Below are 25,654 nucleotides of genomic sequence, written 5' to 3'. Positions count from 1 at the left end.
GGTTTTGTCCACACTGCCTCTCATGTAACCCTCGTGAACTAGGAAGCTCGTCAGTCGTTCGTACCAGGCTCTGGGTGCCTGCTTCAGTCCATACAATGCTTTCTTGAGCTTGTACACATGAGTTGGATTGCCTGCATCTTCGAACCCTTTCGGCTGCTCCACATACACCTCCTCCTGAATCAGACCATTCAGAAAAGCACTCTTGACATCCATCTGATATACCCTGAAGTTAAGTATGCATGCCATTCCCAGAAAGAGTCTGATTGACTCAAGCGTGCCACAGGTGCAAATATCTCTTCAAAATCCACCCCTTCTACTTGAGAGTACCCCTGAGCCACTAGACGAGCTTTGTTTCGAACCACTGCTCCATTCTCATCAATTTTATTCTTGAAAATCCACTTGGTTCCCACAATGTTGCAATCCATCGGTCGTGGACTCGTGGCACTAGTTCCCACATGTCATTTCGAACAAACTGCTCGAGTTCTTGTTCCATGGCAACAATCCAGAACTCATCCTGCAACGCTTGTCTGTGATCTTTCGGTTCAATCACTGACACAAAGCAGGAATAGAACACCATCTCAGAGAACTTCTCAACCATTTTCTTGAAATCCAGTTGAATGCCACGAGTCTTCCTCCCTTCATTCACCTCACCAATGATATCTGAGGCTGAATGATTCCGATGAACTTGCTTTGTGTTCTCCTGAGTCATGATCTGAGGCTCTTCGGTTGACACAGATGGCTGTTGCATCGCCTCTGCTGTCTGTGTTACCCAATCACCTTCGTCACCTTCAGAATCACTCCCGATCAGAGGCTTCTCCCATTCCATCTGAGCGTAGTCATCGAACACCACATTTACTGACTCAACCAGAACCTTTGTCCTCATGTTGAACACACGAAAGGCTGAGCTATGACCTGAGTAGCCCAGAAAAATTCCTTCATCACTCCTTGAATCAAACTTCCCAAGATGATCCTTGTCATTCAAGATGTAGCACCTGCATCCAAAGACATGAAAGTAACTTACGTTAGGCGTCTTTCCTTTCCACAGTTCATAAGGAGTTTTCGATGTTCCCTTTTGCATGTACACCCGATTGATTATGTAACATACTGTGCTGACTGCTTCTGCCCAAAAACATTTTGGAACTTGATTCCCATAAATCATCGCACGAGCCATCTCCTGAAGTGCTCAATTCTTCCGTTCCACTACATCGTTTTGTTGTGGAGTTCTGGGTGCAGCAAACTGATGTGCTATTCCATGACTTTCACAGAACAACTTCATGAACTCGTTCTGAAACTCTCCCCCATGATCACTCCTGACTCGTTTGATTGAACTTCGTTCATTCATGAATTGTAAAGCCCAGATTCTGAAGCTATCCGCCGTGTCAGACTTTTCTCGGAGAAACCTAACCCATGTGAATCTGGTGAAGTCGTCAACCAGCACAAACACATACTTTTTACCTCCCAAACTCTCTGTCTGAACTGGCCCCATCAGATCCATGTGAACTAGATCAAGTGGTGCTTTGGATTGTACGTCAGGTACTCGTTTGTGTTGGACTTTCACCTGTTTGCCTTGGTTACATGCTCCACACACAAACTTATCTCCTCCCTTGATCTTTGGAACTCCTCTAATGCTCTCCTTTGAGATGAGATCATTGAGATTCCTGATGTTCATGTGTCCGAGTCGCTGGTGCCACAGCTGCAGATTATCACAGGCAGTAAAACAGCTCATAACCGACCCTGACTTGTTCCACATGTAGCAATTGTTGCCTGATCTTTCTCCAGCTAGGATAATTTGTCCATCATCATTCTCTGCTTTGCATCATTTGTTGGTGAATATCACAATTAGCCCTTCATCACACAGTTGACTTATGCTAATAAGATTCGTCTTAAGTCCCTGTACTAAGTATACATTGACTAGATCAGGCTGATCTTCGTCTTTTGTAATGCCTTTTCCTTGTATGGCACCGACACTTCCATCACCAAACGTGACTCTTCCTCCCTTAATCTTCTTAACATTTCGGAGGTAGCTTCGGTTTCCAGTCATGTGCCGTGAGCAGCCACTATCGAAGTACCAAGGCTCTGACTCGTCTTCATCGCTCTCAACTTGGGCCATGTTGCACTTGAATCCATGCCACAGCATTGACATTGGATCATCCCTGAAAGATCTCTTAACAGTGAATTCTTTTGGCTTGAAAGAATTCTTCTTCTGTTGTCCCTTAGGTTCGAATCGCAAATCCTCTTTCCTGAGCCAGACTTGATTCGTGGGTCCATTCCAACTGAACTTCCGTTGCTTCATCAGTTTCTGAACCCTGTTCCATCTGCTGTAACAGTATGCCTTGATATGTCCGATCTTGCCACAGTAATAGCACTCTCGTCCTTTTCGCAGTTTGGTGACAGGTCTTTGATCTTCAGGCCGGTTGTATCCTGATGAAACAAACTTGATTTCATCTGAGCTCTTCTGTTCCCTTCCACTGTACCCCAATCCATGCTTCGTATTGGCTTGACATCCGTAGCTCAGGATCTTGTCCAGTTGCTTGGTTCCTGCGAACATCTGAATCTGCTTCTTTAGCTGATCTAGTTTAGACTCCATCTTCTCCGATATCTGGTTTTCAACCTTTAAATGCTGCCTCAGACCTTCAGCTTTGTTGGCTAACTCCAGCTTCTCCTTGATCAGATTGACACTTCCCTGGCCAAGTGCGTTTGCTGCTTCGAGATCTTTGCTGAGCTTGTCGACTAGTACAGACAGTCTCTGGTTTTCTTTCTTCAATTCACTGTTTTCTTGGTTGAGACTAACCAGGACATGACGTACTTCCTTGTAGCTGCTCATGAGATCATCCTCCTTTTCTTCTTTAGGCTCTGACTCTGACTCCTGTCCCTCCTCAATTTCAGCGATCCCGATAAACGTCACGAAGTTGTTTGTCTCTTCGACTGAGTCATCCTCTGAATCATCATCCGATTCTTCCTCAGCCAACATGGACTTGTCCTTCCTGCGATTTTGATCATTGACACATTCCAGCTGAGTGTGTCCAAATCCTTTGCAGCCATAGCACTGAATCTCCTGTCGCTTGATAGTCGGGCAGTCATTCTTGAATGTCCATATCCCTTGCACTCATGACACTGCACCTCACTCTTTCTGTTAGACTTGTCCACTTCAGTTGTCTTCTTGAAGGAGGCAACCTTCTTCTGAGGTTTCCCAGTTTTCCGCAAAGCACGATCAAACCTCCGAACCAGAAGACTTATGGGATCGTCTTCCTCATCTTCAGTGATACGGTTTTCACACTTTAGAGCTAGACTTTTAGGCTTCTTCTGACTGTCTAGCTCCATCTCATGAGCTTTCAGCATGCCTACAAGTTCACTGAATGGCATGTTCTCTGTGTTACTGGACACACTGAGTGCTGATTTGTACCCCATAAACCTCGATGGCAGACACCTCAAGAATTTCTTCACCAGCTTCTTATCCTTGTATTTTTTGCCTAACACCGCTGCTTCTTGTGCTAGAGCACTCAGTTTCGAACTGAATTCAGAGATGGTTTCATCCTCCTCCATCTTTAGATTCTCAAAGCGAGAAGCAAGCATGTCCTTTCTGGAGTTTTGAACCTTTGTTGTTCCTTCGTACTGCATCTGAAGTATGTCCCATGCTTCTTTGGCAGTCTCAACACCTTGAATCAGCTCAAATGTCTTTCTTGATATGTTGGTGTGAATAGTAGTCAGCGCCCTTGAATTGTACTTCGCTCTTTTTGACTCCTCTTCAGTCCAACTTTCTTCTGGTTTTGGATGAAAGACTCCGTTGGCATCAGCTACCAGTGGTTCTTCCCATTTATCTGTTACTGCCTTCCATGCCAGTGGATCGATCCCTTTGATCATGGATCTGATCCTAGCTTTCCAAAACCCGTAGTTCCCATCATCCAGGATGATCCTGGAGTTGTTCACCATTTCCTTATAGCTCTCCATTTTCTCTGCAGGATCTCACCTGTTTGTAATACACACAGATGACAGCTCTGATACCAAATGAAAATGTAAGAGTAGTAATACGGGAACTAACACAGAACACAACACAGAGATTTTCTCTTCAAAGATATTTCAGTAGTAAATCTGTTTGTAACTTACAAGTATACAGAACCCGATTTAGAGCAACCTCAAGACACACCTTGATTTGCTACACTAGTCTCACTTGTTCTTGAATCGATACGTGATTCAAGAACCTCTCACCCAAATCCCTTAGCACACTAGCTCACAAAAACTCTCACAGATTTTCGCTCACCCTTTGCTAAGTATTCTCTCAGTTGTGTTAAAAACCCTACACGGTTTTTCATACGCCTATTTATACATAATAGGACTTGCGGCTACTCCTCGCCTAGATCCTCCTTGTGATTTCTTCAAATCTTCATGAGAATCTTCACCTTCCTTATCTTCTCCCAAGATAGAGGAAACTTGATATTTTCTTCAAATATCCTCCAAGATACTCCAAGCTTCCTATCCACGTCAGCTTCTCGTCTCTTGAAGTGTCCAGCACGTCCTGCAGCTCCAGCTCAGCTTCCAGCTCACCTCCACGTGTGTAGATTGCTTTGCAAGTCTTCCTGTGTCAGTTCCAGAGCTAGTCGGACTGCTACACGTGCTGCTCCAGTCTTGTTTGCATCTTCAATAACCCTTCACGGAGATAACGCATTCGGCTTGGAAGACGTAAGATAACCAACCGAACACAGAATGATTGATCTCCATTAATGGAGAACATAACCACTCAAAAACCGATACAATAGCAGAGCGGTTTATGAGAAAAAAACATGGATTCTATGGACTGAATCTTCCTTGAATCCAATCTTAAACAAGAAAAAAGCCATATGATTATAGCCCAACGAAGAATGAGAAAATCGATACCATCATTTTGAGATGATCTGATTGGTCAAAACTCTCTTTTCTCCTCTTCTGAGATGCAACGAACATGAATCGCAGACATTAGCAAGAGAAATTCATTGGTTATTAAACCAACAATTTAGAATTACTGTGAGATTTGTCAACTCTCCTCCTTCTTCAAATCGCTCTCTCGATCGCATGAGAGAGGAGAGAGCAAAGGCGGTTGCTAAAATACTCTCTTATTTGAAAAGTTATTCTAATAATTAATTTTTAATATTTTTGTAAATTTAATAAAGTAATAAAAAAATATAAAAAACAAACTCTCTGTAATTACAGATCCAATCACGATTTGGGTAAAGTTGAGAGATTCGATGTAATCAGGTCAAATCTAACAATTTGTCCCAATTATTATTTTGTTCCACGCTATGCTTGGATAGTTTTTTAAATACTTTTATATTGATAAAATCATATATAAATAATTATATTTATTTAGATTTTAATTTGTTGTAATAAATTCTATCAAAAATCATTCAGTTCTAATCTCAAAATTTTTATAGATTTTGAAGTTTTACAATCTTTTTTTGAATTTATAAATGTGTCATTTTAAAAAACATATTATTTTGTCGAACTATTAACACTTTGTATACCAAAACCAACCTAAAATATAACAAACAAATTAAATAGTAATTAATTAGTATTAACACGAAAATAAAGTATTATACATCACTCATAGTCAAGAAAATAATTTTTTTTTATCAGTTGCATCCTTGTATGTTTTTTTATAAAAAATGATAAAAGTAAAAATTATTCTCTTTCCTATGCTAGTTTAGTCGATACAAATTTCTGATTTATTCTGAATTAAAAAACAAACTAATAAACACAATTTTTGCTTTCATATATTTTAAACAGTAAATAGATATAAAATAAAATTTAAAACTAATTTTAAATCACAAATATTGATGAATTCAATATAATTTGTTGTCAATCTTATTTTAAATTGGTAAATACCAAGCTTTTGTCGAATAACATATTGTATGTGATAAATTCTAAATGGATTTTTATTGACAACCAATAAAGACAAATTTTTTTCTCCAAATTTAACTGTTTTAATAAGTACAAATTATACTTGATAGGATTAATTACCCCTCAATAAACTATTAAATTAATTTTAGTATATATTAAAATAGATTCAACAAACTTATTATCACCCTTAAATTCTGTTTAGACCACTAATTATCTCCATATATATATATTAATATATGTGTTGTTTTTTATGTTGTAGTAAATATTATTTTAAACTTTTTTATAATTTTGACTCGTATAAATATTTTCAAATTCTTGTAATGCTTTTAAAATAATCAATCAGTTACTAAAAAGATAACTAAAAACTATAACAAAATAATCAATTACTATTTAATAAAAATAATATTGATACGAAAATAATTAATATATATTTCTTCTCTAATGAAAGAAAGTAAACAATTTTCATCATCTTCAATTTCATTCTATTTATCAATATTAAAAGAAACTGAAAAACAATGTTAAAATTTAGTTTTCTTCCTTAATCGATTGCATATTATTTTATATCTAAGTAATGTTGGATCGGTTTTCACCCCCGCGAGCTTAACTGCTTAAAAGAGCCTAAGTGACAAAATCGGGCCTTGGAGAGCCCAATTCCACGATTTATCGAAAAAAGAACCGAACCGGAGCGTAGTCAACGCAACAAACAGAGCCGAACCGAGTGCCATCCCGAACCAAGCCGAACCAAGTATTGGTTTGGCCAAATCAAGCTAAATCAAAGGAATTTTTGGTTCGACCAAGCTGAACAAGGGAAGGCGAAAGACCGAACCATACCGATCCGGTTTGGACTATTTCCTGTGTACCTGAGCCAAAAAACAATCTCGTAAACGAAGTGCATTGAGATGGAGAACGAAGAGATTGGGCCGAGCCGAAGGGTAGAAAGCACTAATGGGCCGAACGGGATGATTGTGAAGGCCCGATGAACGAGTCCAGGAAGACTTTACCCTAGGGGAGATAGAAGTCGTCAGCCGCATAAAAGAAAAGGAAAATTTCATAGAATCTCGGGAGAGAATCTCGGCTAGGTGATTTGTAGACTCAGTATAAATAGTCGATGTAATCCTTTCATTATGTAACTTTTACACAATCCCAGAAATCCTAAGCAATAAAACTACTTTTTGATCTTAGTTCTTGAGATTTTCACTTAGAAGCTTTGGATCCCTCTTTTTCCTTAACAAATTTTGATTGTGCGAGTTTTGACTCACACAATTTGGCGCTGTCTGTGGGGACATAAAAGCTTTCTTACACCGAAAACTTTCTTGAACGAGATCCAAAAGGATGTCCGGAGACGAACGGAGAGACGACCAGAACAATGGCAGAGATCCTACCCGAAGCAAGGAGAATCCTCCAACAGATGCAGGCATGACAGCCGAACCCTTGGACAAGGTGAAGAAGATGCTCGCGGCAATGATGGAAAAGTTTAACAAGCAGGAAAGGTAGAACAGCTCTTTCGCGGAGAGACTCGAAGCACTGAAAATGGAGAACCGAGTCAGGAACCGATGCCTCGGAGTGACGGGAACTTCCGGAGATGTTCTGCGAAGGTTCGGTTTGCGACCAACCACTCTCGAGTTCGCGACTCCCGCAAACAGGCTCGGAAGGACACAACAAAATTCGTCCGGCTTGGTGACACCCACGGCGAAGAAGTCCATGCCGACCGAACCACCTCTGCTAGCTCGGAGAAAAAGAGTGAACGGCGACAAGCACGACCAGCAGAATGATGGTGATGCCGCAGGAAATATCGGTAAGGAGACGATCACTGTCGATGATGAAGACGAACAGGAAGAGGAGCTCGCCCTTCAGCCAAGCCGCACTTCAAGGCGTATTACCCGAGCCGAACTCGAAGCGGCAAACAAGGACTAACGAAGAGGATGACGCTTTGCTCCGAAATCAAAACCTGACAGAGAAGGAGGAAAATCTGCTCTGGGTCGAGCAGATGAAACATGATAGACTGGCACGAAAAGGAAATCAACGTGGCAATGCACGCCAAGCTGCTCTAAACGGTGGCAGTACCGAAGACGAAGTCGACGAGTCGCAAAAGAACAACCAGATGAAGGAGGTGAACGAGCTCTGAGCTACTATAGCTCAGACAGCCGCCGAGATGAAGGCAGTTCGATCCCAAGTTCATCATGCAATCAGTTCGGCACCGGAGATAGATCGTATGTTGGAAGAAACGCAGCGAACGCCGTTTACAGCGCGAATCACCGAAGCTAGGATTCCTTTCTACGAAGGGACAATCGAACCGAAGGCGCACAGCTTTTTGGATCGGAATGGGACGAGCCTTCTCGAGAAATGCCTCCAATCTCAGCGAAGACGAAAGAGAAGTCGGTTTCTGCCTCCTCTTTGTCAAACACTTGAAGGGCTTAGGCTCGAGCGTAATTCCATTAATAATTTTCAGCTGCTGTCCGCTGTTTTCCTGAAACAGTATTCCATGTTCATGGACCAAGGAACCTCTGATGCCGATCTATGGACTTTGTCTCAAGGACCAAACGAGCCATTGAGAGCTTACATGGCTCGGTTTAAAGCGGTGGTATCAGAGGTGGAAGGAGTGAGTGACAAGGCAGCTCTCGAAGCCCTGAAAAGATCACTGTGTTATAAGTCCGAGTTCTGGAGGGAAATGGTGTAGAACACGCCGCTCACGATCCAAGATGCCCTACATCGCTCTGCCGACTTCGTCGTGAATGAAGAAGAGATGAAGAACCTAGACGAGCAGTACGAGTCAACTAAAGCGGCAATCCGAAATTTTCTGACGACACATCAAAGGAATGTGAGAAGCAATAACTATGTGCATCACGAAGGGCCTAGGCTACAAGGAGCCCACAATTATCAAGTGGGAGCAGGACGAGGCAAAGGACCATGGAACACTTGGACTCGGAACCCTCGGACTTATGACGAAAAAGCATTCTGAGAACACCACCAGTGCTATGGACACTCAACAGCAAATTGTCGGTTCTTGGCCACCACACTCGCCGCAAAGCGAACAGCAGAAGAACCCAAAGAAACCGCAGCTTCCAAGGAACCAAAAATTGAGAAGGGAGAAGGTGATGAAGTAAACCCCCCGAACCGAGAGCAAGGAAACCGAGGCGAAACCCAAAAGAGAGGAAGGAGGAATAACGAGGATCCACGAGATGGCCCCAGAAGAAGGAGCAATATGATAATGGGTGGATCACAATACTGTCTCGACACCATATCATCGATTAAAACTTTCCAGCGGAGAGTCGAAGCAAGTGTTAACTGGGCGGAGCCTCCGACCTATCCCGACAACGATCTTTTTTTCGGAAGATGAAACAGTTGGAATCGACACGCCACATAGTGATCCCCTCGTGATCGAGCTTACTATTAGGGATCACGATGTCGCCAGAATATTAATTGATACAGGAAGCTCGGTAGACGTTATCTTTCGCAAAACCCTTGGGAGGATGGAAATCAATTTGTCTGAAGTAACCGCTGTCCCGAAACCATTAACGAGATTCTCACGAGAAACAACGATTACAATCGGGACGATCAGGCTTCCCGTCAAGACGGAGGAATAATGAAAGTCGTAGAGTTTTCTGTAGCTGACCATCCGACAATTTACAACGTAATCATGGGAACGCCATGGTTGAACTCGATGCGAGCCGTTCCATCAACGTATCATTTATGCGTTAAGTTCCCGACTCCTGGCAGAATCAAGACGATATGGGGAAACCAGAAAGAATGTGTTTTTTGGCCGAGCATGAGATGAGGAAGTTCGTTGTAGACTCGGTCGTAGACGAAAATAGGAAAAAGCTAAAAACAAACCGAGAACCTGCGAACGAGCTCACCAAACTCTTATAGCAATTACAGATCGGCGAGGCGCGTGAGGAGAAGAGCGCGCCGAGCTGTGATTCGGTGATCTCGTTATGCATAGATGAAGTACATCTGGAGCGGTGCATAGAGATCAGAGCGACACTTGACGAGGTGATTAAGGCGGAGCTCGTCGCTTTCTTAAAACAGAACGTTGGAACATTCGCATGGGCTTTGGAAGACATCCCAGGAATTAGCATCGACGTGGCATGCCATGAACTCAACGTAGACCCGACGTTCAAACCGGTGAAGCAAAAGAGAAGAAAGCTAAGTCCCGACCAAGCCAAGGCAGTGAACGACGAATTGGAACGACTTTTAAAGGTGGGTTCGATTGCTGAGGCTAAATACCCAGATTGGCTAGCCAATCCCGTAGTGGTGAAGAAGAAAAATGGTAAATGGCGTATGTGCGTAGATTTTATCGACCTCAATAAGGCGTGCCCGAAGGATAGTTTTCTTTTACCTCATATCGATCGACTAGTTGAAGCTACAGCGGGGAATAAATTGCTCACATTCATGGACACGTTTTTTGGGGTACAACCAGATATTTATGAACCCCGACGATAGGGAAAAAATGGCATTCATAATGGATCGGGGAATTTACTGCTACAAGGTAATGCCTTTTGGACTCAAGAACGCGGGCACAACTTATCAGAGGCTCGTCAACAAAATGTTTACGGAACAGCTCAGCAAGACGATGGACGCTTATATAGATGACATGCTGGTTAAGTCACTCGTGGAGAAGGATCACGTGAAGCATCTGCAAGACTGTTTCGAGCAGCTGAACCTGCACAACATGAAACTGAACCCAGCGAAATGTCGATTCGCGGTGACGTCTGGAGAATTCCTTGGGTATCTCGTAACCCACCGAGGAATCAAAGCAAATCTAAAGCAAATCAACGCGTTGATAGAAATGGCGTCTCCGAGAACGAAATGAGAAGTTCACAGATTGACGGGACGCGGCTCTCAACCGGTTTGTTTCCAGGTCGACCAACAAGTGCCTACCTTTCTATGATACTCTTAGGGGCAATAAGAAATTTGAATGGGACGACCGGTGCGAAAAGGCGTTCCAAGATTTGAAAGTCTACTTAGCGAATCCTACGGTCCTTGCGAAGCCAGTGGAAGGAGAGCCGCTATTCCTGTATATCGCCGTGTCAGCAACTGCGGTAAGTGGAGTACTGGTCAAAGAAGAGCATGAAGAGCAGAAACCTGTCTTCTATGTGAGCCGCAGTTTAAACGAGGCGAAAACGCGCTATCCACAAATGGAGAAAGTCGCCCTAGCTATCGTAATGTTGACTCGATTGTAGTCCTCGCTACTCTGCCACTACGAAGCATCCTGCATAGTCCGAGACAATCTGGAAGACTAGCAAAATAGGCAGTGGAGCTAGGCGAATACGACATCGAATACATGAACAGGTCATGCGTGAAGTCTCAGGTGTTAGCCGATTTCTTGATCGAACTTCCGACTGAAAGAGTGGAAGAGCCGACCTCTGAGTCTACATGGACATTGCATGTTGATGGTTTGTCATCGAAGCAGGGTTCGGGGGTCGGGATACGACTAATATCGCCAACCGGAAAGATCATCGAACAGTCATTTTGTATCACGTTTCATGCATCCAACAACGAAGCATAATACGAGGGATTAACCATTGGATTTCGGCTTGCACTTGGGATCTGAATCCAGAAAGTTCGTGCCTTCTGCGATTCACAGCTAGCTGCGAACCAGTTCAATGGAGAATACAAAGTGAGAGATGGTTGGATTTCAAGAGCTGTCGAAGCAGTTCAAGGAATTCGAGCTTACATGTATACTTCATGGGGAAAATGCGTCCGCCGATGCCCTAGCTGCCCTCGCTTAAACCTCGGATCCAGGACTAAAGAGAGTCATACCGGTGTATGGGTGCAACAAAGAATGGATGAGAGCAATTCGGATGTACATTGCAGACGGAGAAGTACCACCAGACATGTGGGCAGCTCGGAAACTCAAATCTCAAGCAGCCCGTTATATACTGTTAGATGGAAACATCTTCAAGTGGCAGTTTTCGGGACCGTTGTTGACATGTGTCGAAGGAGCCGAAGCGAGGAAGATCATGGAAGAAGTTCATAGCGGCGCATGTGGCAACCATGCAAGCGGAAAATAAAACGACACAGTTACTACTGGCCAACCATGGTGAAAGATTTCGAGAAATTCTCTGCTTAGTGTGAAAAATGCCAAAGGAACGCTCCAACCATCCATCAGCCTACCGAGCGGTTATCATCAATCTCGGCTCCTTATCCATTTATGAGGTAGTCAATGGACATCGTCGGACCTTTGGAAAAGTCTAAACAGAAACGGTTTCTACTGGTCCTAACCGATTATTTTTCCAAGTGGGTCGAGGCCGATTTGTATGCAAGCATCAAAGATGCACAAGTCGAGCATTTCGTCTGGAAGAATATCATTTGTCGGCACGGGCTCCCTTTCGAAATAGTTACAGACAACGGATCCCAGTTTATCTCGGCTCGGTTCGAAGTTTTTTGTGAGAAATGGAAAATACGATCGAGCAAGTTGACACCGAGATACCCACAAGGAAATGGTCAAGCCGAAACAGCCAATAAGATGATCCTCGACGGGTTGAAGAAGCGGCTCAACGCAAAAAAGGACGTTGGACAGATGAGTTAGAAGGAGTGTTATGGTCTCACCGAACTACTCCAAGACGAGCAACAGGAGAGACCTCCGTTGCCCTAATTTACGGAGCAGAGTGCGTTATTCCACCTGAAGTAGATTTCCCAGGAATTCGCCGAAGACTTCTCCCCCGACAGGAAGGCCTAAATCATCTGATGATGTTGGACGAACTGGACCTAGTGAAAGAACGTTGCAATCAAGCATTGATAAGACTTCAAAATTATCAGTAGGCAACAGCGAGATATTATAACAAGAATGTCCAAAGTCGACGGTTCAAAGAAGATTACTTGGTACTGCAGAAGGCTTTTCAGAACACCGCAAAAAGGAACGCAGGAAAGCTGGGAGAAAATTGGGAAGAACCTTATAAAATCACCAAGGTAGTCCGACCCGGAGTCTATGAGTTAGAAAACATCGAAGGAGCCCCGATTCTGAGATCCTGGAATGCGATGCATCTGAAGAAATACTATCATTAGGCGGCAACACACGATAACCCTGAACTACGAGATGGCTTGATCCCTGAAAAGGGTACGTAGACAGCCTATCTTCAGATGGGTTCAGCTGTCCCCCCTCCTAAAACGGGGTGGGGGGGGGGGGAGGGGGGGAGGTGGTATACGTCATACTTCCCTTTATACTCATAAGAATCATTTTGAAATTCTTTTCTTCGGTTTTCATTTTTTTTTTCAAAGTTCGTTTTGTTAATCGTCCGATTTCTTTCGCAACTTAAGTTAACTTTCTTACACATTTTCATCATAACTCTCGCATTTAATATCTTACACTCGCATTTTCCATCTCGTTGCTGGCCACAACAGATAAGCTAAAACAAAGTCTCTAAACGAATTTTAACCACTTCTCCTATATGGACTAGGGCTCAATGACGTCCTTCACAGGATAACAGCGCGCTATATATATTTTTCAGATCGATCCTACAACAGTTTACAGATAGGTAAGCCGATACACATCACCAATCCTAAACGCGTAAACCCGATACACGCTCTCGTATATCGATTATCAATACCTCAGAATTAATATAAAGTTGTTCTCACAACGCTCTTTACCCTAAGTTCTGAGAGTTAAAACCATACGATTGGAATCTCGTAAAATAAATGCAAAGTTCAAACAACTCAATAAGTCCTAAACTTTAACCGTTATCGTTTGCCATCATGGCATAAGTCATCCCAAGCACCTTGGCTTGGCAATAGAAACAAATCCAACCAAACATAGTTCAAAATAAAAAGCAACAACGAAAGCGGATAAAGCCATCCGTGCAACAAAGTCAAGACAGGAAAGTATGCGGTAGTAACTGCGAAAATCACTCTCTCGGAGATCTTCCGGAACTCCTCCTCTCTTCGACCAGCTCGGTGATCCACGGTGTCCCGACATTGAACCTGTTGGGTCGGACACACCAACTCTGAGTGCAGCAGCTCCGACCGATCCTTGTCCTAGGGTTACGCCAACCGAATACTAGGAAGCAGGACTCAAGGTTAACTCGCCCCTAAGGCAAGTAGCGACTCTCTCGAACTCCTCGTCGGCTCCTACCAAATCAGCTCGCCACAGCTTCAGCTTCAGCTTCGGCATCGAGAGTTGGAGCATCGTCTTTATTCAGGAGCACAATGAGCTGAAGGGTGCTGTCGATCTACGCCAGGTCTAACTCACCTTCCTTCACTTCAGACATGTATTTAAGGCTCTTCTCCGCACTACTAAAACGGTCTCGCACCTTCTCGGTCAGGTCTCTCCTCGCGGATTTTACGGCTCTCCTAACGTTTGCCTCGTGAAGGGCATCTTTCTCCGCCAGCTATCTCTGAAGAGAGGCAATCTCGGCTTCTCCCCGAGTTCTCGACTCTTCAAGACGAACCGCCATGTCCGTTGCCTTAACGCTTTCATCCTTCAGCGCTTTCTACTCTGCTTTGAGGGCTCTAGTCCAAGCCTTCGCCTGAGTCATAGAGAAAGAGAGTTTCTGCTTGGCCTTCGCCAGCTTGGTCTGGAGCACATTAGCATCTTTCCTTGCCTCTTTAACCCGCCTTTGATCCCTGCGAGCATCCGCCTTGTATCCCGCGATCAGCTCGTTTATGGACGCCATGAACTGAGAAATAGAAAAGGACTCGGAAAGTCGGAAATCTGAATCAACACAAATAAAAAGAACGTACCTTAGTTCCCCGTTGGGACATGTTAGCATAAGATTTTAAAACAGGAACGTACCTTAGTTCCCCGTTGGGACATGTTAGCATAAGATTTTGCTTTTGTAAGCGAATCAATAGACGGTAGTTAAACTCTCTTATTGTTAATCTTCGACAAAAGAGACGCCGAGGCAGAAGCATCGTCAGTTAGAGAAGGAGTCGGCTCGGCATTGAGCAGAATAGTATGCCTCTTCTTCGGCTCAGCGACTCCTTTTCCCTTATCGCCGTCCGAAGCATCAGGCTTCCAGTTCGAGCCATCCTTATGCTTCGTCAGGACAGAAAGAGCGGGCAACCCAAGACAACGACACGATCCTCACTACCAGCTACAGGAATCTCGAACGAGGCGGTGGTGCCCTTTCCGTAGACTTCAGAAGGGATCTCGGCAACTTTTTCTGAAACAAGAACATCGGCGCGGTTCGACTCAGCAGCTACAGGAGTCTCCTCGGTGTTGCCGATCGCTTTGGCGTTTGGCTCGCTAGCAGCCAACGTCTCGGGAAGATTCGGCTCGGCACGAGAAGCCGACGTCTCTGCTTCCTGGGCTCGGCTTGCCTTCTCCCTTTCATCTCTCTCTTTCTTATCGCGAATCGACACTCGTACCATTCTTTCAGTCGTATCGATGGAAGAAGCAGACGAATCTGAACGCGGCAAATAAGGCTTTCGCTTTCTCGACTCTCCCAAACAAAAAATGCTTCGACCAATTGACCTTCCTAGCCGTGAGAATCTCTTTGGTCTTAACGATATCTTCGGGAACCGGGGGAAGCGGATCACGAACTGCAAACGCAAGAAGATAGAAAAGAAACGTTAGTATCGAAAATAAGATACAGACGAACACTGAACTACGAGAAAACTACCGAGTGGTCTCCAATCCGTCTTGGTTAAATTAAGGAAATCATTCCGACGGTAGCCTCGTCGACGGGAATGTAGAAGAAATAATCATCCCAAGAATCGTCCTTGCTCGGAAAACCCTCGATTATTCTCCAAGTCCTCTTATTTGAAATATAGTATTTGCCGAGTTTGGAGGATCGACGAATCTCCAAAAAGTTGCGAAGATGATCAACCCCGATTTCGATGCTGCATTCGTAACCTCGGACCAAAATTCCAATCGTATGTCGAAGGCCCCGCTAAAGGTATCGAAGTGCAACTAAAGGTATCGAAGAATCAGATTGGGAAAAGGGAGCCATAAATAACACAGCTCGAAAAAACATTCATAAGCTGTGAAAGGGTTCGGCGGGGGATCATCGGCTCGAAAGGCTCGGGCGCAATAAATTCGATCGCCTCGGAAATCCTGCAGCGTTGCCTCAGCCTTTGCAACGATTCCTCGGTCGAAAGGGACGAGCCGGGAGGATCCGATTTCTTCTTCTTTTTACCTTTTCGAGAGCTCTGAGGTTTCAAAGGACCTATTCTGAGCCTCGCCATTGCAATCTCAAGTTCCCGTCTAGCCTCGGCAGGATCACAATCAAAGTCCTCGGGTTTTATGTCATTGGAGAAATCTTTTGCTTCGAAATCACGAGGAGAGCCAAAAATCGAGCTTGGCGCAAGTTTTGACAGGTCTCGGTGCAAAACAGAGTTCGCGGAATCGGCAGAATCGGTGGAAGTTCTTGGCTCGGTTTGTTGCGACATCCCGCTTTTGGCTCGGGAAAAGAACAGATCTGGGGAATATCGGAGGGGGATCGGGAAGTTTGATGACGGATCAGAAAACTCTAGAGCAGATTGGAAACATCAAACGATCCGCCGCACCTCGAGAAATTCCTAGGTGGTGCGGCACCAAAAAAAAAGGAGAGAAGGAAATAAAAAAAATCGAAAGAGAGAGAAGAGAAAGGAGAGAGCTACCTTTTGGAAATTTTGGAGAAGTAAAATTGTGAGAATGGAGGAAGGGAGCTCGAGTATATATAGAAATCTAGGCATGGAGTCCACTTTGCCTAGGGAAATCGCGAGATATAATGGGCTTAGGGAAGCAAAGGCAACCTCTAAGGTCCAAGTCCGAGCATCCAAAAAAACAAAACAAAACAAAACAAAATTCGAAAAAAGCCTCGGCATAATCGTGTTCGAAAGTGGCTTGGAACTCTTCTTGGAAGATCTCTGTTAAAAAAAAATTTCAGTTTGTATGTTCGTATAAAAAAGATCTCGGCAAAGTGAGCCAACACTAACACCTCGGCAACTTTAGTTGAATTCCTCTTTTTCGCCTCGGCTCGACAACTTTAGTTGAATTCCTCTTTTTCGCCTCGGCTTGGTAACTTTAGTCGCATTCTCTTTTTCTGTCTCGATTCGGCAACATTCCACTCTTAACTCCGTCCTCGCGTCGGCTCATTGACGATAAACTCATCGATAATTCTACGGCCCCGCACCGAACTACTAGATTTCGGTTCGGCAAACAGCATTTCAATTCGGCTCGTCAAAATTCGTTTCCTTGGCTCGGCAAGTTAGGACCACGACACCGGGTCGGTATTACGTTCTCGTCTCGATTTGTTCTGCCTCGGCAAAAAAAAAATCAATCAAAATGCACAGAACCGAGCCGAGCTAAAACCCTCGATAAGGGAACTTATTGCATGACCCGGCAGTTAATCTCGGTTTCGCTAATTTTAACTTGACATCTTCGCATACAAAACTGACGAGCTGGGGGGCAAACTGTAGGGGTCGGTTTTCACCCCCGCGAGCTTAACTGTTTAAAAGGGCCTAAGTGACGAAATCGGGCCTTGGAGAGCCCGATTCCATGATTTATCAGAAGAAGAATCGAACCGGAACATAGTCAACGCAACAAATCGAGCCGAACCGAGCGCCATCCCGAACCGATTTCGGTTCCGAGCCGAACCAGGGAAGGCGACTTATTTGAGGTTTATAAATATGCCTTCGTTTATGTAAAGCCAAAACCCTAACTATCTCTCTGTTTATGCGGTTATTTTGAATGGTTATATGGTCTTTCGTGAGAAGATTGGTCCGATGTTGAACGAGATTGCTTAAAAAACCCAACAGTAGTATTCAGTTCACCGTCTTCGATTTCTACAACGCCGTTATGCGTAAGATTGCGACAAGCAAGAGTACTAACTACCGTAAGTTATCGTCATCATCATAATTAATAATCACTAACTATTAATTGTTGCATATTTAGGAAAATTTCAGTGCCATATGATTATCATTATCAAATTTTTTTACCAAGTACAAAATTGCAAGCACAAAAAAAAGAAAGAAATAGTTACCAAACGATACGTAAACCGTACGTGAAGATCATATAATTAACTTCAATTATTCATGTTGAACCGTAGGGTTTTACATGACGAACTCATTGTGTTGCGGGGTAGGGACTCATTTTGCGTTTTCTTGGTAATGCTTACTGTATTCTGCGGGTTTTGTATCTTTTGCGTTTGTATCATTCTGTTTTTATCTCATTGCAGTTGATATTTTTGGATCATGTGGCATCGTTTCTCATCTTTCCCTTTTGTGACTTCTTTTTCTAATTACTTGTTTATTTTTTCTTTTGATTTTAAAATTTTGAAGATAGTGTTCTTCGATCTTGTGTTATTGTTTATGCGTTATTCTTCGTTGATAATTGATCAAAGAATAATTTTGTTGTTTTGACAGTGTAGGTGTCTAACTCTTAGGATATTTGCTCGGTGTATACATCGTTTCTGCTCTAGCGAGGTATGGTTTCTTGGCTCTCGCGTTAGTGACTTTGTATCTTTGTGTTTTTTTCGTACTGTTTTTACCTCTTTGCAATGCCTACATGAAGCTGAGAAGAACAAGAATGGAGCTGCATATCATTTTATGTGGAGAATCTATGATGACTTGAACAAGTTCTTCTGATCAAAACATTCACTCTCTAATGTCTCTTTGTTACCATGTGTTTTTTTTAAAAGACGGGAACACCACTACTGAGACTTTTTACATCTTCCACTGGTCTTATGTATGCATCAAAGTAGACTGGCCAATGTCTTTGACCACGATTTTTTCTGTATAGAATCACTAAATAAGAGCAAACCAGGGAGATGGCATGGAGATATTAGATTTTGCAAGAAGCCAAATTAAGTAAACGGATGAAGAAATTGTCTCTTATTCTCTCTTTCCTAATTTTACATGTTAGCCCAAAAAAAGAACATGTTAGCCCAAAAATCTTATTCTTTCTTTCCTAATTTTACAAAATTTATTATACTACCTTTAATGAAAATGATTATTTACAAATCCATATCGATTATAATTTCTATTCATATATGGGAAGAACAAAACCGGAAGAAGAATAAAAAAAAAATAGAAAGAGACAAGGAAGAACAAAGAAAACAAATGTACGACAATGATTTTGAAAGAGATGAAGAAAAAAAAAGAAGACAAAGTCATATAAAACTTTATAGTTTTAAATTATCCAAGCAAACTTTTAATGTTTTAAAGTCTTAAATTAACTCTTAAATCTCAAAGCATAATTTCCATCTCTTTTGTTCATGCTATATATATATTTTAAACTAGCAAATTGTAGCTTTTTATTTTCTTAAAGTCACAATTTATTATTAAAAGCCAAAAAAAATTAACGTTTTTGTTTTATAATAACAGCAATAAATCACAAATTCACAATTGCAGCCAAATAATACCGTAATAATTTGATGAAACATCTTTGCCCGCGCAAGCGCGGACCAAACACCTAATTATAAATAAATAAGTATCTATAAATTGACCATCACTAACTTAATAATCTTTAGGGTTTTTTTACAATTCTCTTTCGGAAAATGGCGCTCATACCAAAAACCAGAAGTCGCTTAAGATCAGAATAACATTGTTTTGTTTAATATTTGTGTGTTTAATCATATTTGTTATATGCTTTTGTTCTGGATTTGACATGAATGAATCGAAATCAACTTTTAAATCTGGGTTTGACATGAATGAACCGATTGCTTTTTTTTGTCTTTCTCTCCTAGGTTTAAATCTGGGTTTGACATGAATGAACCGATTGCTTTTAAATCTGGGTTTGACAAGAATGAACCCCAACTTTGTTACGTATAGAATCTATATATCGGTACCTGTGAAACCTAATGTTCTTCTTACGATGTAAAAACTGAAACTTTTAGAATCAATGATAGTTTATGAGAAAAAAGTTTTGGAATTGATCATGAATTAGCTAGATCCTAGGTAGCAACGATAATAGATATATTTTTTATGTACCTAAAGCGGCATGGAGAAGAGAGGAGAGACTGAGAGAGAGATTGGCAATTTTTTGGGAAGAATAAAACATTGCTTCTAGTTTTTTTTTTTTTTTTTTGTTCTCTCTTCTTCTCTTTCTCCTTTTCGTTATTTTAGGGGTTAATTAAAGTTTGATGTTTTCGAGAAAACGTGGAAATATAAGGCGTATGTTGAAGGACATGTTGTGGGTTTCTGTGTAAATATATACAGGATGTTTTGATAAATGATTTGTATTTGCAATTTTGTAGAGTAGTTGCAATTTTGTTTCGTATATATATATATATATTTTTTGCATTCACTTTGTTTTTTCGTTGCTACAGATGTTATTGTTAACTAAATGTGATTTTTAATTTAGGTTTATGGAGTATTTCCGGTCTTTTAGTGATATTCAAGATTAAGGAACACAAACACCAGATGATATAACTTATAATTCTCCTCTTACACTTGCTCAATATTGCAAAAGCTTTAAATGAAATGTATAAGTCATAAGTAATGTAAATAGATTCTATAAATATATTATGCTAATTTGACTTATCTTAGACTAATAATTTTCTCATAATGTATATAATTATTAACAAGATACGGCTGGAAACATAGAAGGAAAAATGGTGTCAGCTAGAGATGTTTGGAAATTGCAAAGTGATAGTAAAATTCAATGGAGATAGTGGTCAACCTGTCGAAGATTCTGGAGGTTTACTTGGATCATGATTGGGTTAATTAAGTACCGATATGAATTTGTTACCTATTGACTACACTGAATGGAAATTGGTTGGTGACAACACAAAAGATAAGGCGTGGGATGTAATTCAGGTAACATCTAAAATTTTACAAATAATGTTAAAACGTTTTGGATACTTTGAGATATTAGCTCACAAGATATAAATATTTTTATTTAAAAAAAATTTTTTCAACACTTTAATTATTGATCTGAATAAGGCAGATAATCGATATATATATACCCAAAAATACAGTTTTATCTCAAATAAATACAATCTATAAATGTACTAAATTAATTGACATTCTATGATACAAAATAATACACTTAAATATTTAACAAATACACAATAAATATTTGTATATATATATAAACTAATCTTTTTTATATTAAAAACATAATTAATTTGGATTTTTTTTATTTTTACCCAAAAAAAAACAGAATTAATTTGGATATTTTTAGTACTTATGAATTATTGTTAAAAAATAAAAAATATTATACATATGTTTTGTAAAAATTAAAATAATAGATGATTTCTGAATATATTATTATCAACTATATACAACATGAAAAACTACATTATTAATTGTTAAATTGCTTCTTTTTTAACTATTTTATGTGGTTTTGCTTGTACATTTGTAAAATAACTCAAATATCCGTGTAGTTTTATTTGAGTTACGAGAAATAATAATTTTTTAAACTATTTTATGTGGTTTTGCTTGTACATTTGTAAAATAACTCAAATATTCGTGTAGTTTTATTTGAGTTATGAGAAATTATAATTTTTTATTAATAATTTATAATGACAGCACATTATTCTCGCCACATGGAGATATTGGCTCAAAAGATACATTACTGATGTTGTAAATTTGTAGGCAAAGTTTTGGTGTGATAACCCAACGACAAGATGAGTGTTCTAGGGAGCAGATGCAACAATTTTAAAGTGCATCTTTGGAGAAATTACAAACGGGATGATCGGACTGAAACGATGCAAAATCGACCTAATAATGTTCCTGAAAGTCAATGGCGTAATTTTCAATGCTTACGGTTCACTGAAAATTGGAAGGTACAGGTTATTTACTAGATAGACTGTTATATAATATATCAAATATATGTAAATTTTTATTCTTGAGCTTTTAGAAAATGCAAGAACGGAATACAAAGAATCAAAAGAAGAACACTATGCCTCATTTGTGTGGAAGAAAGAGTTTTGGAAGGAAAAGACGTGAGATTATAAGAAAACAAACTCTATTGTATATCTCATACATGAGAATTAAATCTAATTATGTATATGATATTTGCATGTACCAGACAATCAAGACGGGAAAAACATCAAGTCGAGCTGAATTCTTTGTTGCAACTCGTACGAAATCTGATGGAAGCTTTGTATCAGAGGAAGCTAAAACACGTGGGGTTAGTTCAATTATTAATTGATTCATTTCTACTCTGATAAATTTTCTTTTGATTATGCTGAATATTATACTTTAATTCACTTTCAAGAAGCGCTTACAACATTGTTAACCCAAAATCTATCAAGACAAGTCACACCCAATGTTATAGCTAGTTTGAATGATGAATATGCCCAAGTGTTTGGTCCAGAACGGCCAGGACGAATACGTTGTGTAGGACGTGGACCCACACCTTCAAAGTTATTTGGTAAAACTACTCCAGTGACACCAAAGATAGAAAATTCTGAAGCCTATATTCGAATGAAGACACATAGAAGAAACAAATAAATCTATGAGTATGTTCATTCAACAGATACTTGCTGCTCAATCTGGCGAACAGGTATGTCGATTATTAATAATTTATATTGCATGTATTCATATAATCTATAATTAAAAAACTGATATTTTAAAGTGTTTATGTAGGCATCAATTGCATGGACTAAAAATTTTATGGCTGCTTTCAAGAATTTAGCAAATCCTACCAATTCACAGGTGAATATAATTTTATTCATAAATTTTATAGGTTTTAAATTTCAGATGATATTCTATTTAGTCTTATTTTGTTGTCTATTTTTTTATCCAGAAATGGGAGATGATACCAACGGAAATTAGAAAGGTGGTGATTGAAGATTATGGTGGACATGTTCAACATTAGTTTGGAACTTTTTATTTAATTAGTTTAATTATGTTTTAAACAGTTTTTTTTCATTTGGATGATGCAATTTATAAGCAATTTAGATTTTCATTGTGATTCAATTATTAATATATTAATATGCAATTTAGATTTGAGTTATTAATTAATTAATTGAATAATTTAATATAAATTTGTAGATATTTTTAAAATTTATTTTTAATATCCTAAAATGACGTTTATGAATATATTAGATTAACGTCATTTTTCTATAAAATGATGCAAACCACAAAATGCTTATGTATCGATTATTATATGTGATATAACTAGTACGATCATTTCTGTTAACTGATAATAATTTTACATCAATTACACACAAATGATATAAATAGTGACATCATTTGTTATAAGTGATATAATTGTTAGTATCATTTATTAACAAACGATATATCATTTGACATCACTTATGTTAACCGTAACAAATACTTGCATCAATTACATACAAATGATATAAATATTGACATCATTTGTTATAAGTGATACAGTTGTTAGCATCATTTATTATCAAATGATATATCATTTGACATCAGTTATTATAACCGTAACAAATAATAGCATCGATTATATTAAATGATGTCAGTATTAACATCATTTTTTGCAAATGATACATAGTAACATCGATTCTAAAAATCAATGTAAAAATCTATATAACTGATGCAAACGATTTGCATCACCACTTTCAGAATCACTTATTTAAGTGATGCAAAATTCTTTTGCATCATTTAAAACTGATGCAAATATAAAACATAAGTGATGTAAAACACTCTTTTTTTTGTAGTACCGGCTTTGCTATGTAGGCAAAGCCGGAGCAGTTTAATACATAGAAATTTTGAAAAATAAAATAACAAATTGAACAACTAAAAACTAAAAAATTTTACATTAATTTATTAATTATAATTCCAAGTCGAATATACAAATGTAAATTTTTAGATCATTTTCGCATAATATATTACATGAGATTATGTGGGAATATAAATCATAATTATTAGTTATTTAAAATTCTACGTGAAAAGCTTTAAAATCAAGTAACCTAAACTTGTATAAGTAGCATATATTTTTATAGATAATAAATTAAATTTGTAACTTAAACAGTGATAATGAAGATTTTAATATCATGTTTTTTTTTTGTTAATAGAGATTTCTTTATTCTTTAATTTTTTTACTTAACCATAATAATAGAATTATGAAACTTTATTAAATTTGCAATTTAGATATATATGAATAAAATTTAATTTTTAAATGCTGATGTGGATGCCTTGAAAATAATATAGCATTAACTGTTATTAATAATAAAATAATTTTAATTAACAATTTTTCCTATATTGTTTTGTATTAGCAATGTAATTTTATAATTTATAAAATTTTTAATTTTAGTTATTGATGTACACTTATAAAATTGACTTTTTAAATCTTATGTGGATGTTTTTAGAGGCATATAGCTTCAATTTCTATTTTTTTATTAATATATTTTTTGTTAATTATATAATTTTAATTTTTGAATATTTTCTTAATTTTAAATATTTATATGGACTAATAAAATTAAACGTTTAAATTATATGTGAACATTCTTATAGGCATATAGCTTTAAAGTTTTTAAATATAGATTTAGAAAGCAAAGCTGGAAGATCTCACACGAGGCAAGTGATTTTGGTCTTTCCTCCTTGTTTTCTGCTTGGTCAGCTAATTGTTACATTTGTCTTAATGAAGAAACCTCTTTCTCTATTTTCAGTTCTTCATTTTTCAAAAGTGTCATGATTTTGGTCTCTCCTCCTTGTTTTGAGGCTTACCGAACATATTCAAATGCTGATTGATCAGCTAATTGTTATCTTTGTGGTTAATGTTAGGTTGTTAAAACCCCATCTGATGTCATGTTATTTCAAAAATCTTCCTTAGATACCTCAATCTCCTTCGTCTTAATGATGGAACCTCTTTCTCTATTTTCAGTGTTTCGTTTTTCAAAAGTGTCGAGTATCAATCACTTGACATGTTTTTTTGGATTGCTTGAAATTTATCGTTCTTTTCAAATTCGGTGGTAAAGCTTCGGAGATTTTATGGTCTCTTTAAAGCGGATTGTAATGGTTTTGTTTATATCTTATAATTATAGTTAAACATATAGTTTAGTCAAATTGGTTCTTTAATGTTGTAATGACTCATTTTTTAGTGAAACCTAACTCTATTTTTGTTTTTTTTTATATTTGAAATGGTTGCACACACAGAAAAAAAAATTTAAAAATTATTATAATTATGTGACAAAAATTTGGATGCTAATGTAAAAGTCTTTAAATATGTGTATATACATCTAATTTAAATTTCAAATTTCCTTTTTATGATTTATTTTAAACTTTTATTATTAATATAATGTTTGTATATAATTTATTTATCTTTCATAATTTTTAAAAAAATAATAGAACTTGAAAACTTTTTAATTTTCAATGCTGAGGTGGACCAATAAAAAAATTATACAACATTTTCTTTATTCAACAATAATATTAGAATTTGTAAACTTTATTAATTTTCGTATTCACCAATAATAAATTGGTAAACTTTCCTTGATTTTGAATGTTAATGTGGACCAATAAAATTATCCTTCTAAATCCTATGTGGACATTTTTAGAAGTCTATAGCTTCAACTTTTATTAGTACTAGGTGAATACCTGCACGTTACGTGCGGGTTTTTCTTTCTAATTTTTTTCAATTTTTTTATATTTTTATAAAAATTAATATAATCATCATTTGATACTTACTTACTTATTAATATTTTATTCTCAAAAAATTAAAATATTAATTTAAAATACATATTGAATATTATTTAATAATTTAGAATTATATTAAAATTAATAAATATCATTTAATATTTTTAATTAGATATAACAGAAATTTTTGTTTAACATTTACACAAATATTAATTAATAGTCAATAAATAGAAAAACTAAAATTAATATAATCATCATTTCAGTTGTTACTTATTAGTATTTTATTATAAATAATATTAAAAATTTAATTTAAAATACATATTGAATATTATTAAGTAATCTACAGTTATATAAAAATTATATATATATA

At 38.5% G+C, this 25,654-nt stretch overlaps 1 protein-coding gene and 1 pseudogene across 1 annotated transcript; one reads left to right on the top strand and one right to left on the bottom strand.

Moving 5' to 3' along the window:
* Positions 1-337: 337 nt before the first annotated feature.
* On the bottom strand, positions 338-3,948 carry LOC112089184. The gene is made up of 5 exons (XM_024160159.1): positions 3,121-3,948; positions 1,907-3,055; positions 1,205-1,693; positions 1,106-1,119; positions 338-992 (listed from the first exon to the last, which is right to left on the bottom strand). The coding sequence occupies exons 1-5, from the start codon at positions 3,946-3,948 to the stop codon at positions 338-340; spliced, it is 3,135 nt and encodes a 1,044-aa protein (XP_024015927.1).
* Positions 3,949-20,206: 16,258 nt separating this feature from the next.
* Positions 20,207-22,555, top strand: LOC112089183 (annotated as a pseudogene).
* Positions 22,556-25,654: the final 3,099 nt, after the last annotated feature.

Source organism: Eutrema salsugineum, unplaced genomic scaffold (assembly GCF_000478725.1).
Source record: "Eutrema salsugineum unplaced genomic scaffold, Eutsalg1_0 scaffold_12, whole genome shotgun sequence".
In the NCBI taxonomy this organism is placed as follows: Eukaryota; Viridiplantae; Streptophyta; class Magnoliopsida; order Brassicales; family Brassicaceae; genus Eutrema; species Eutrema salsugineum.
This window is presented reverse-complemented; position numbering and strand designations above follow the sequence as displayed.

Coding starts and splice junctions, on each gene's coding strand:
- LOC112089184 (XM_024160159.1), bottom strand. CDS start 3,948: ATGGAGAGCTATAAGGAAATGGTGAACAACTCCAGGATCATCCTGGAT. Junction 3,056..3,120: donor AGTCTAACAGAAAGAGTGAG/GTGCAGTGTCAT, acceptor ATCAAGCGACAG/GAGATTCAGTGCTATGGCTG. Junction 1,694..1,906: donor ATCAGCCTGATCTAGTCAAT/GTATACTTAGTA, acceptor GATAATCTGCAG/CTGTGGCACCAGCGACTCGG.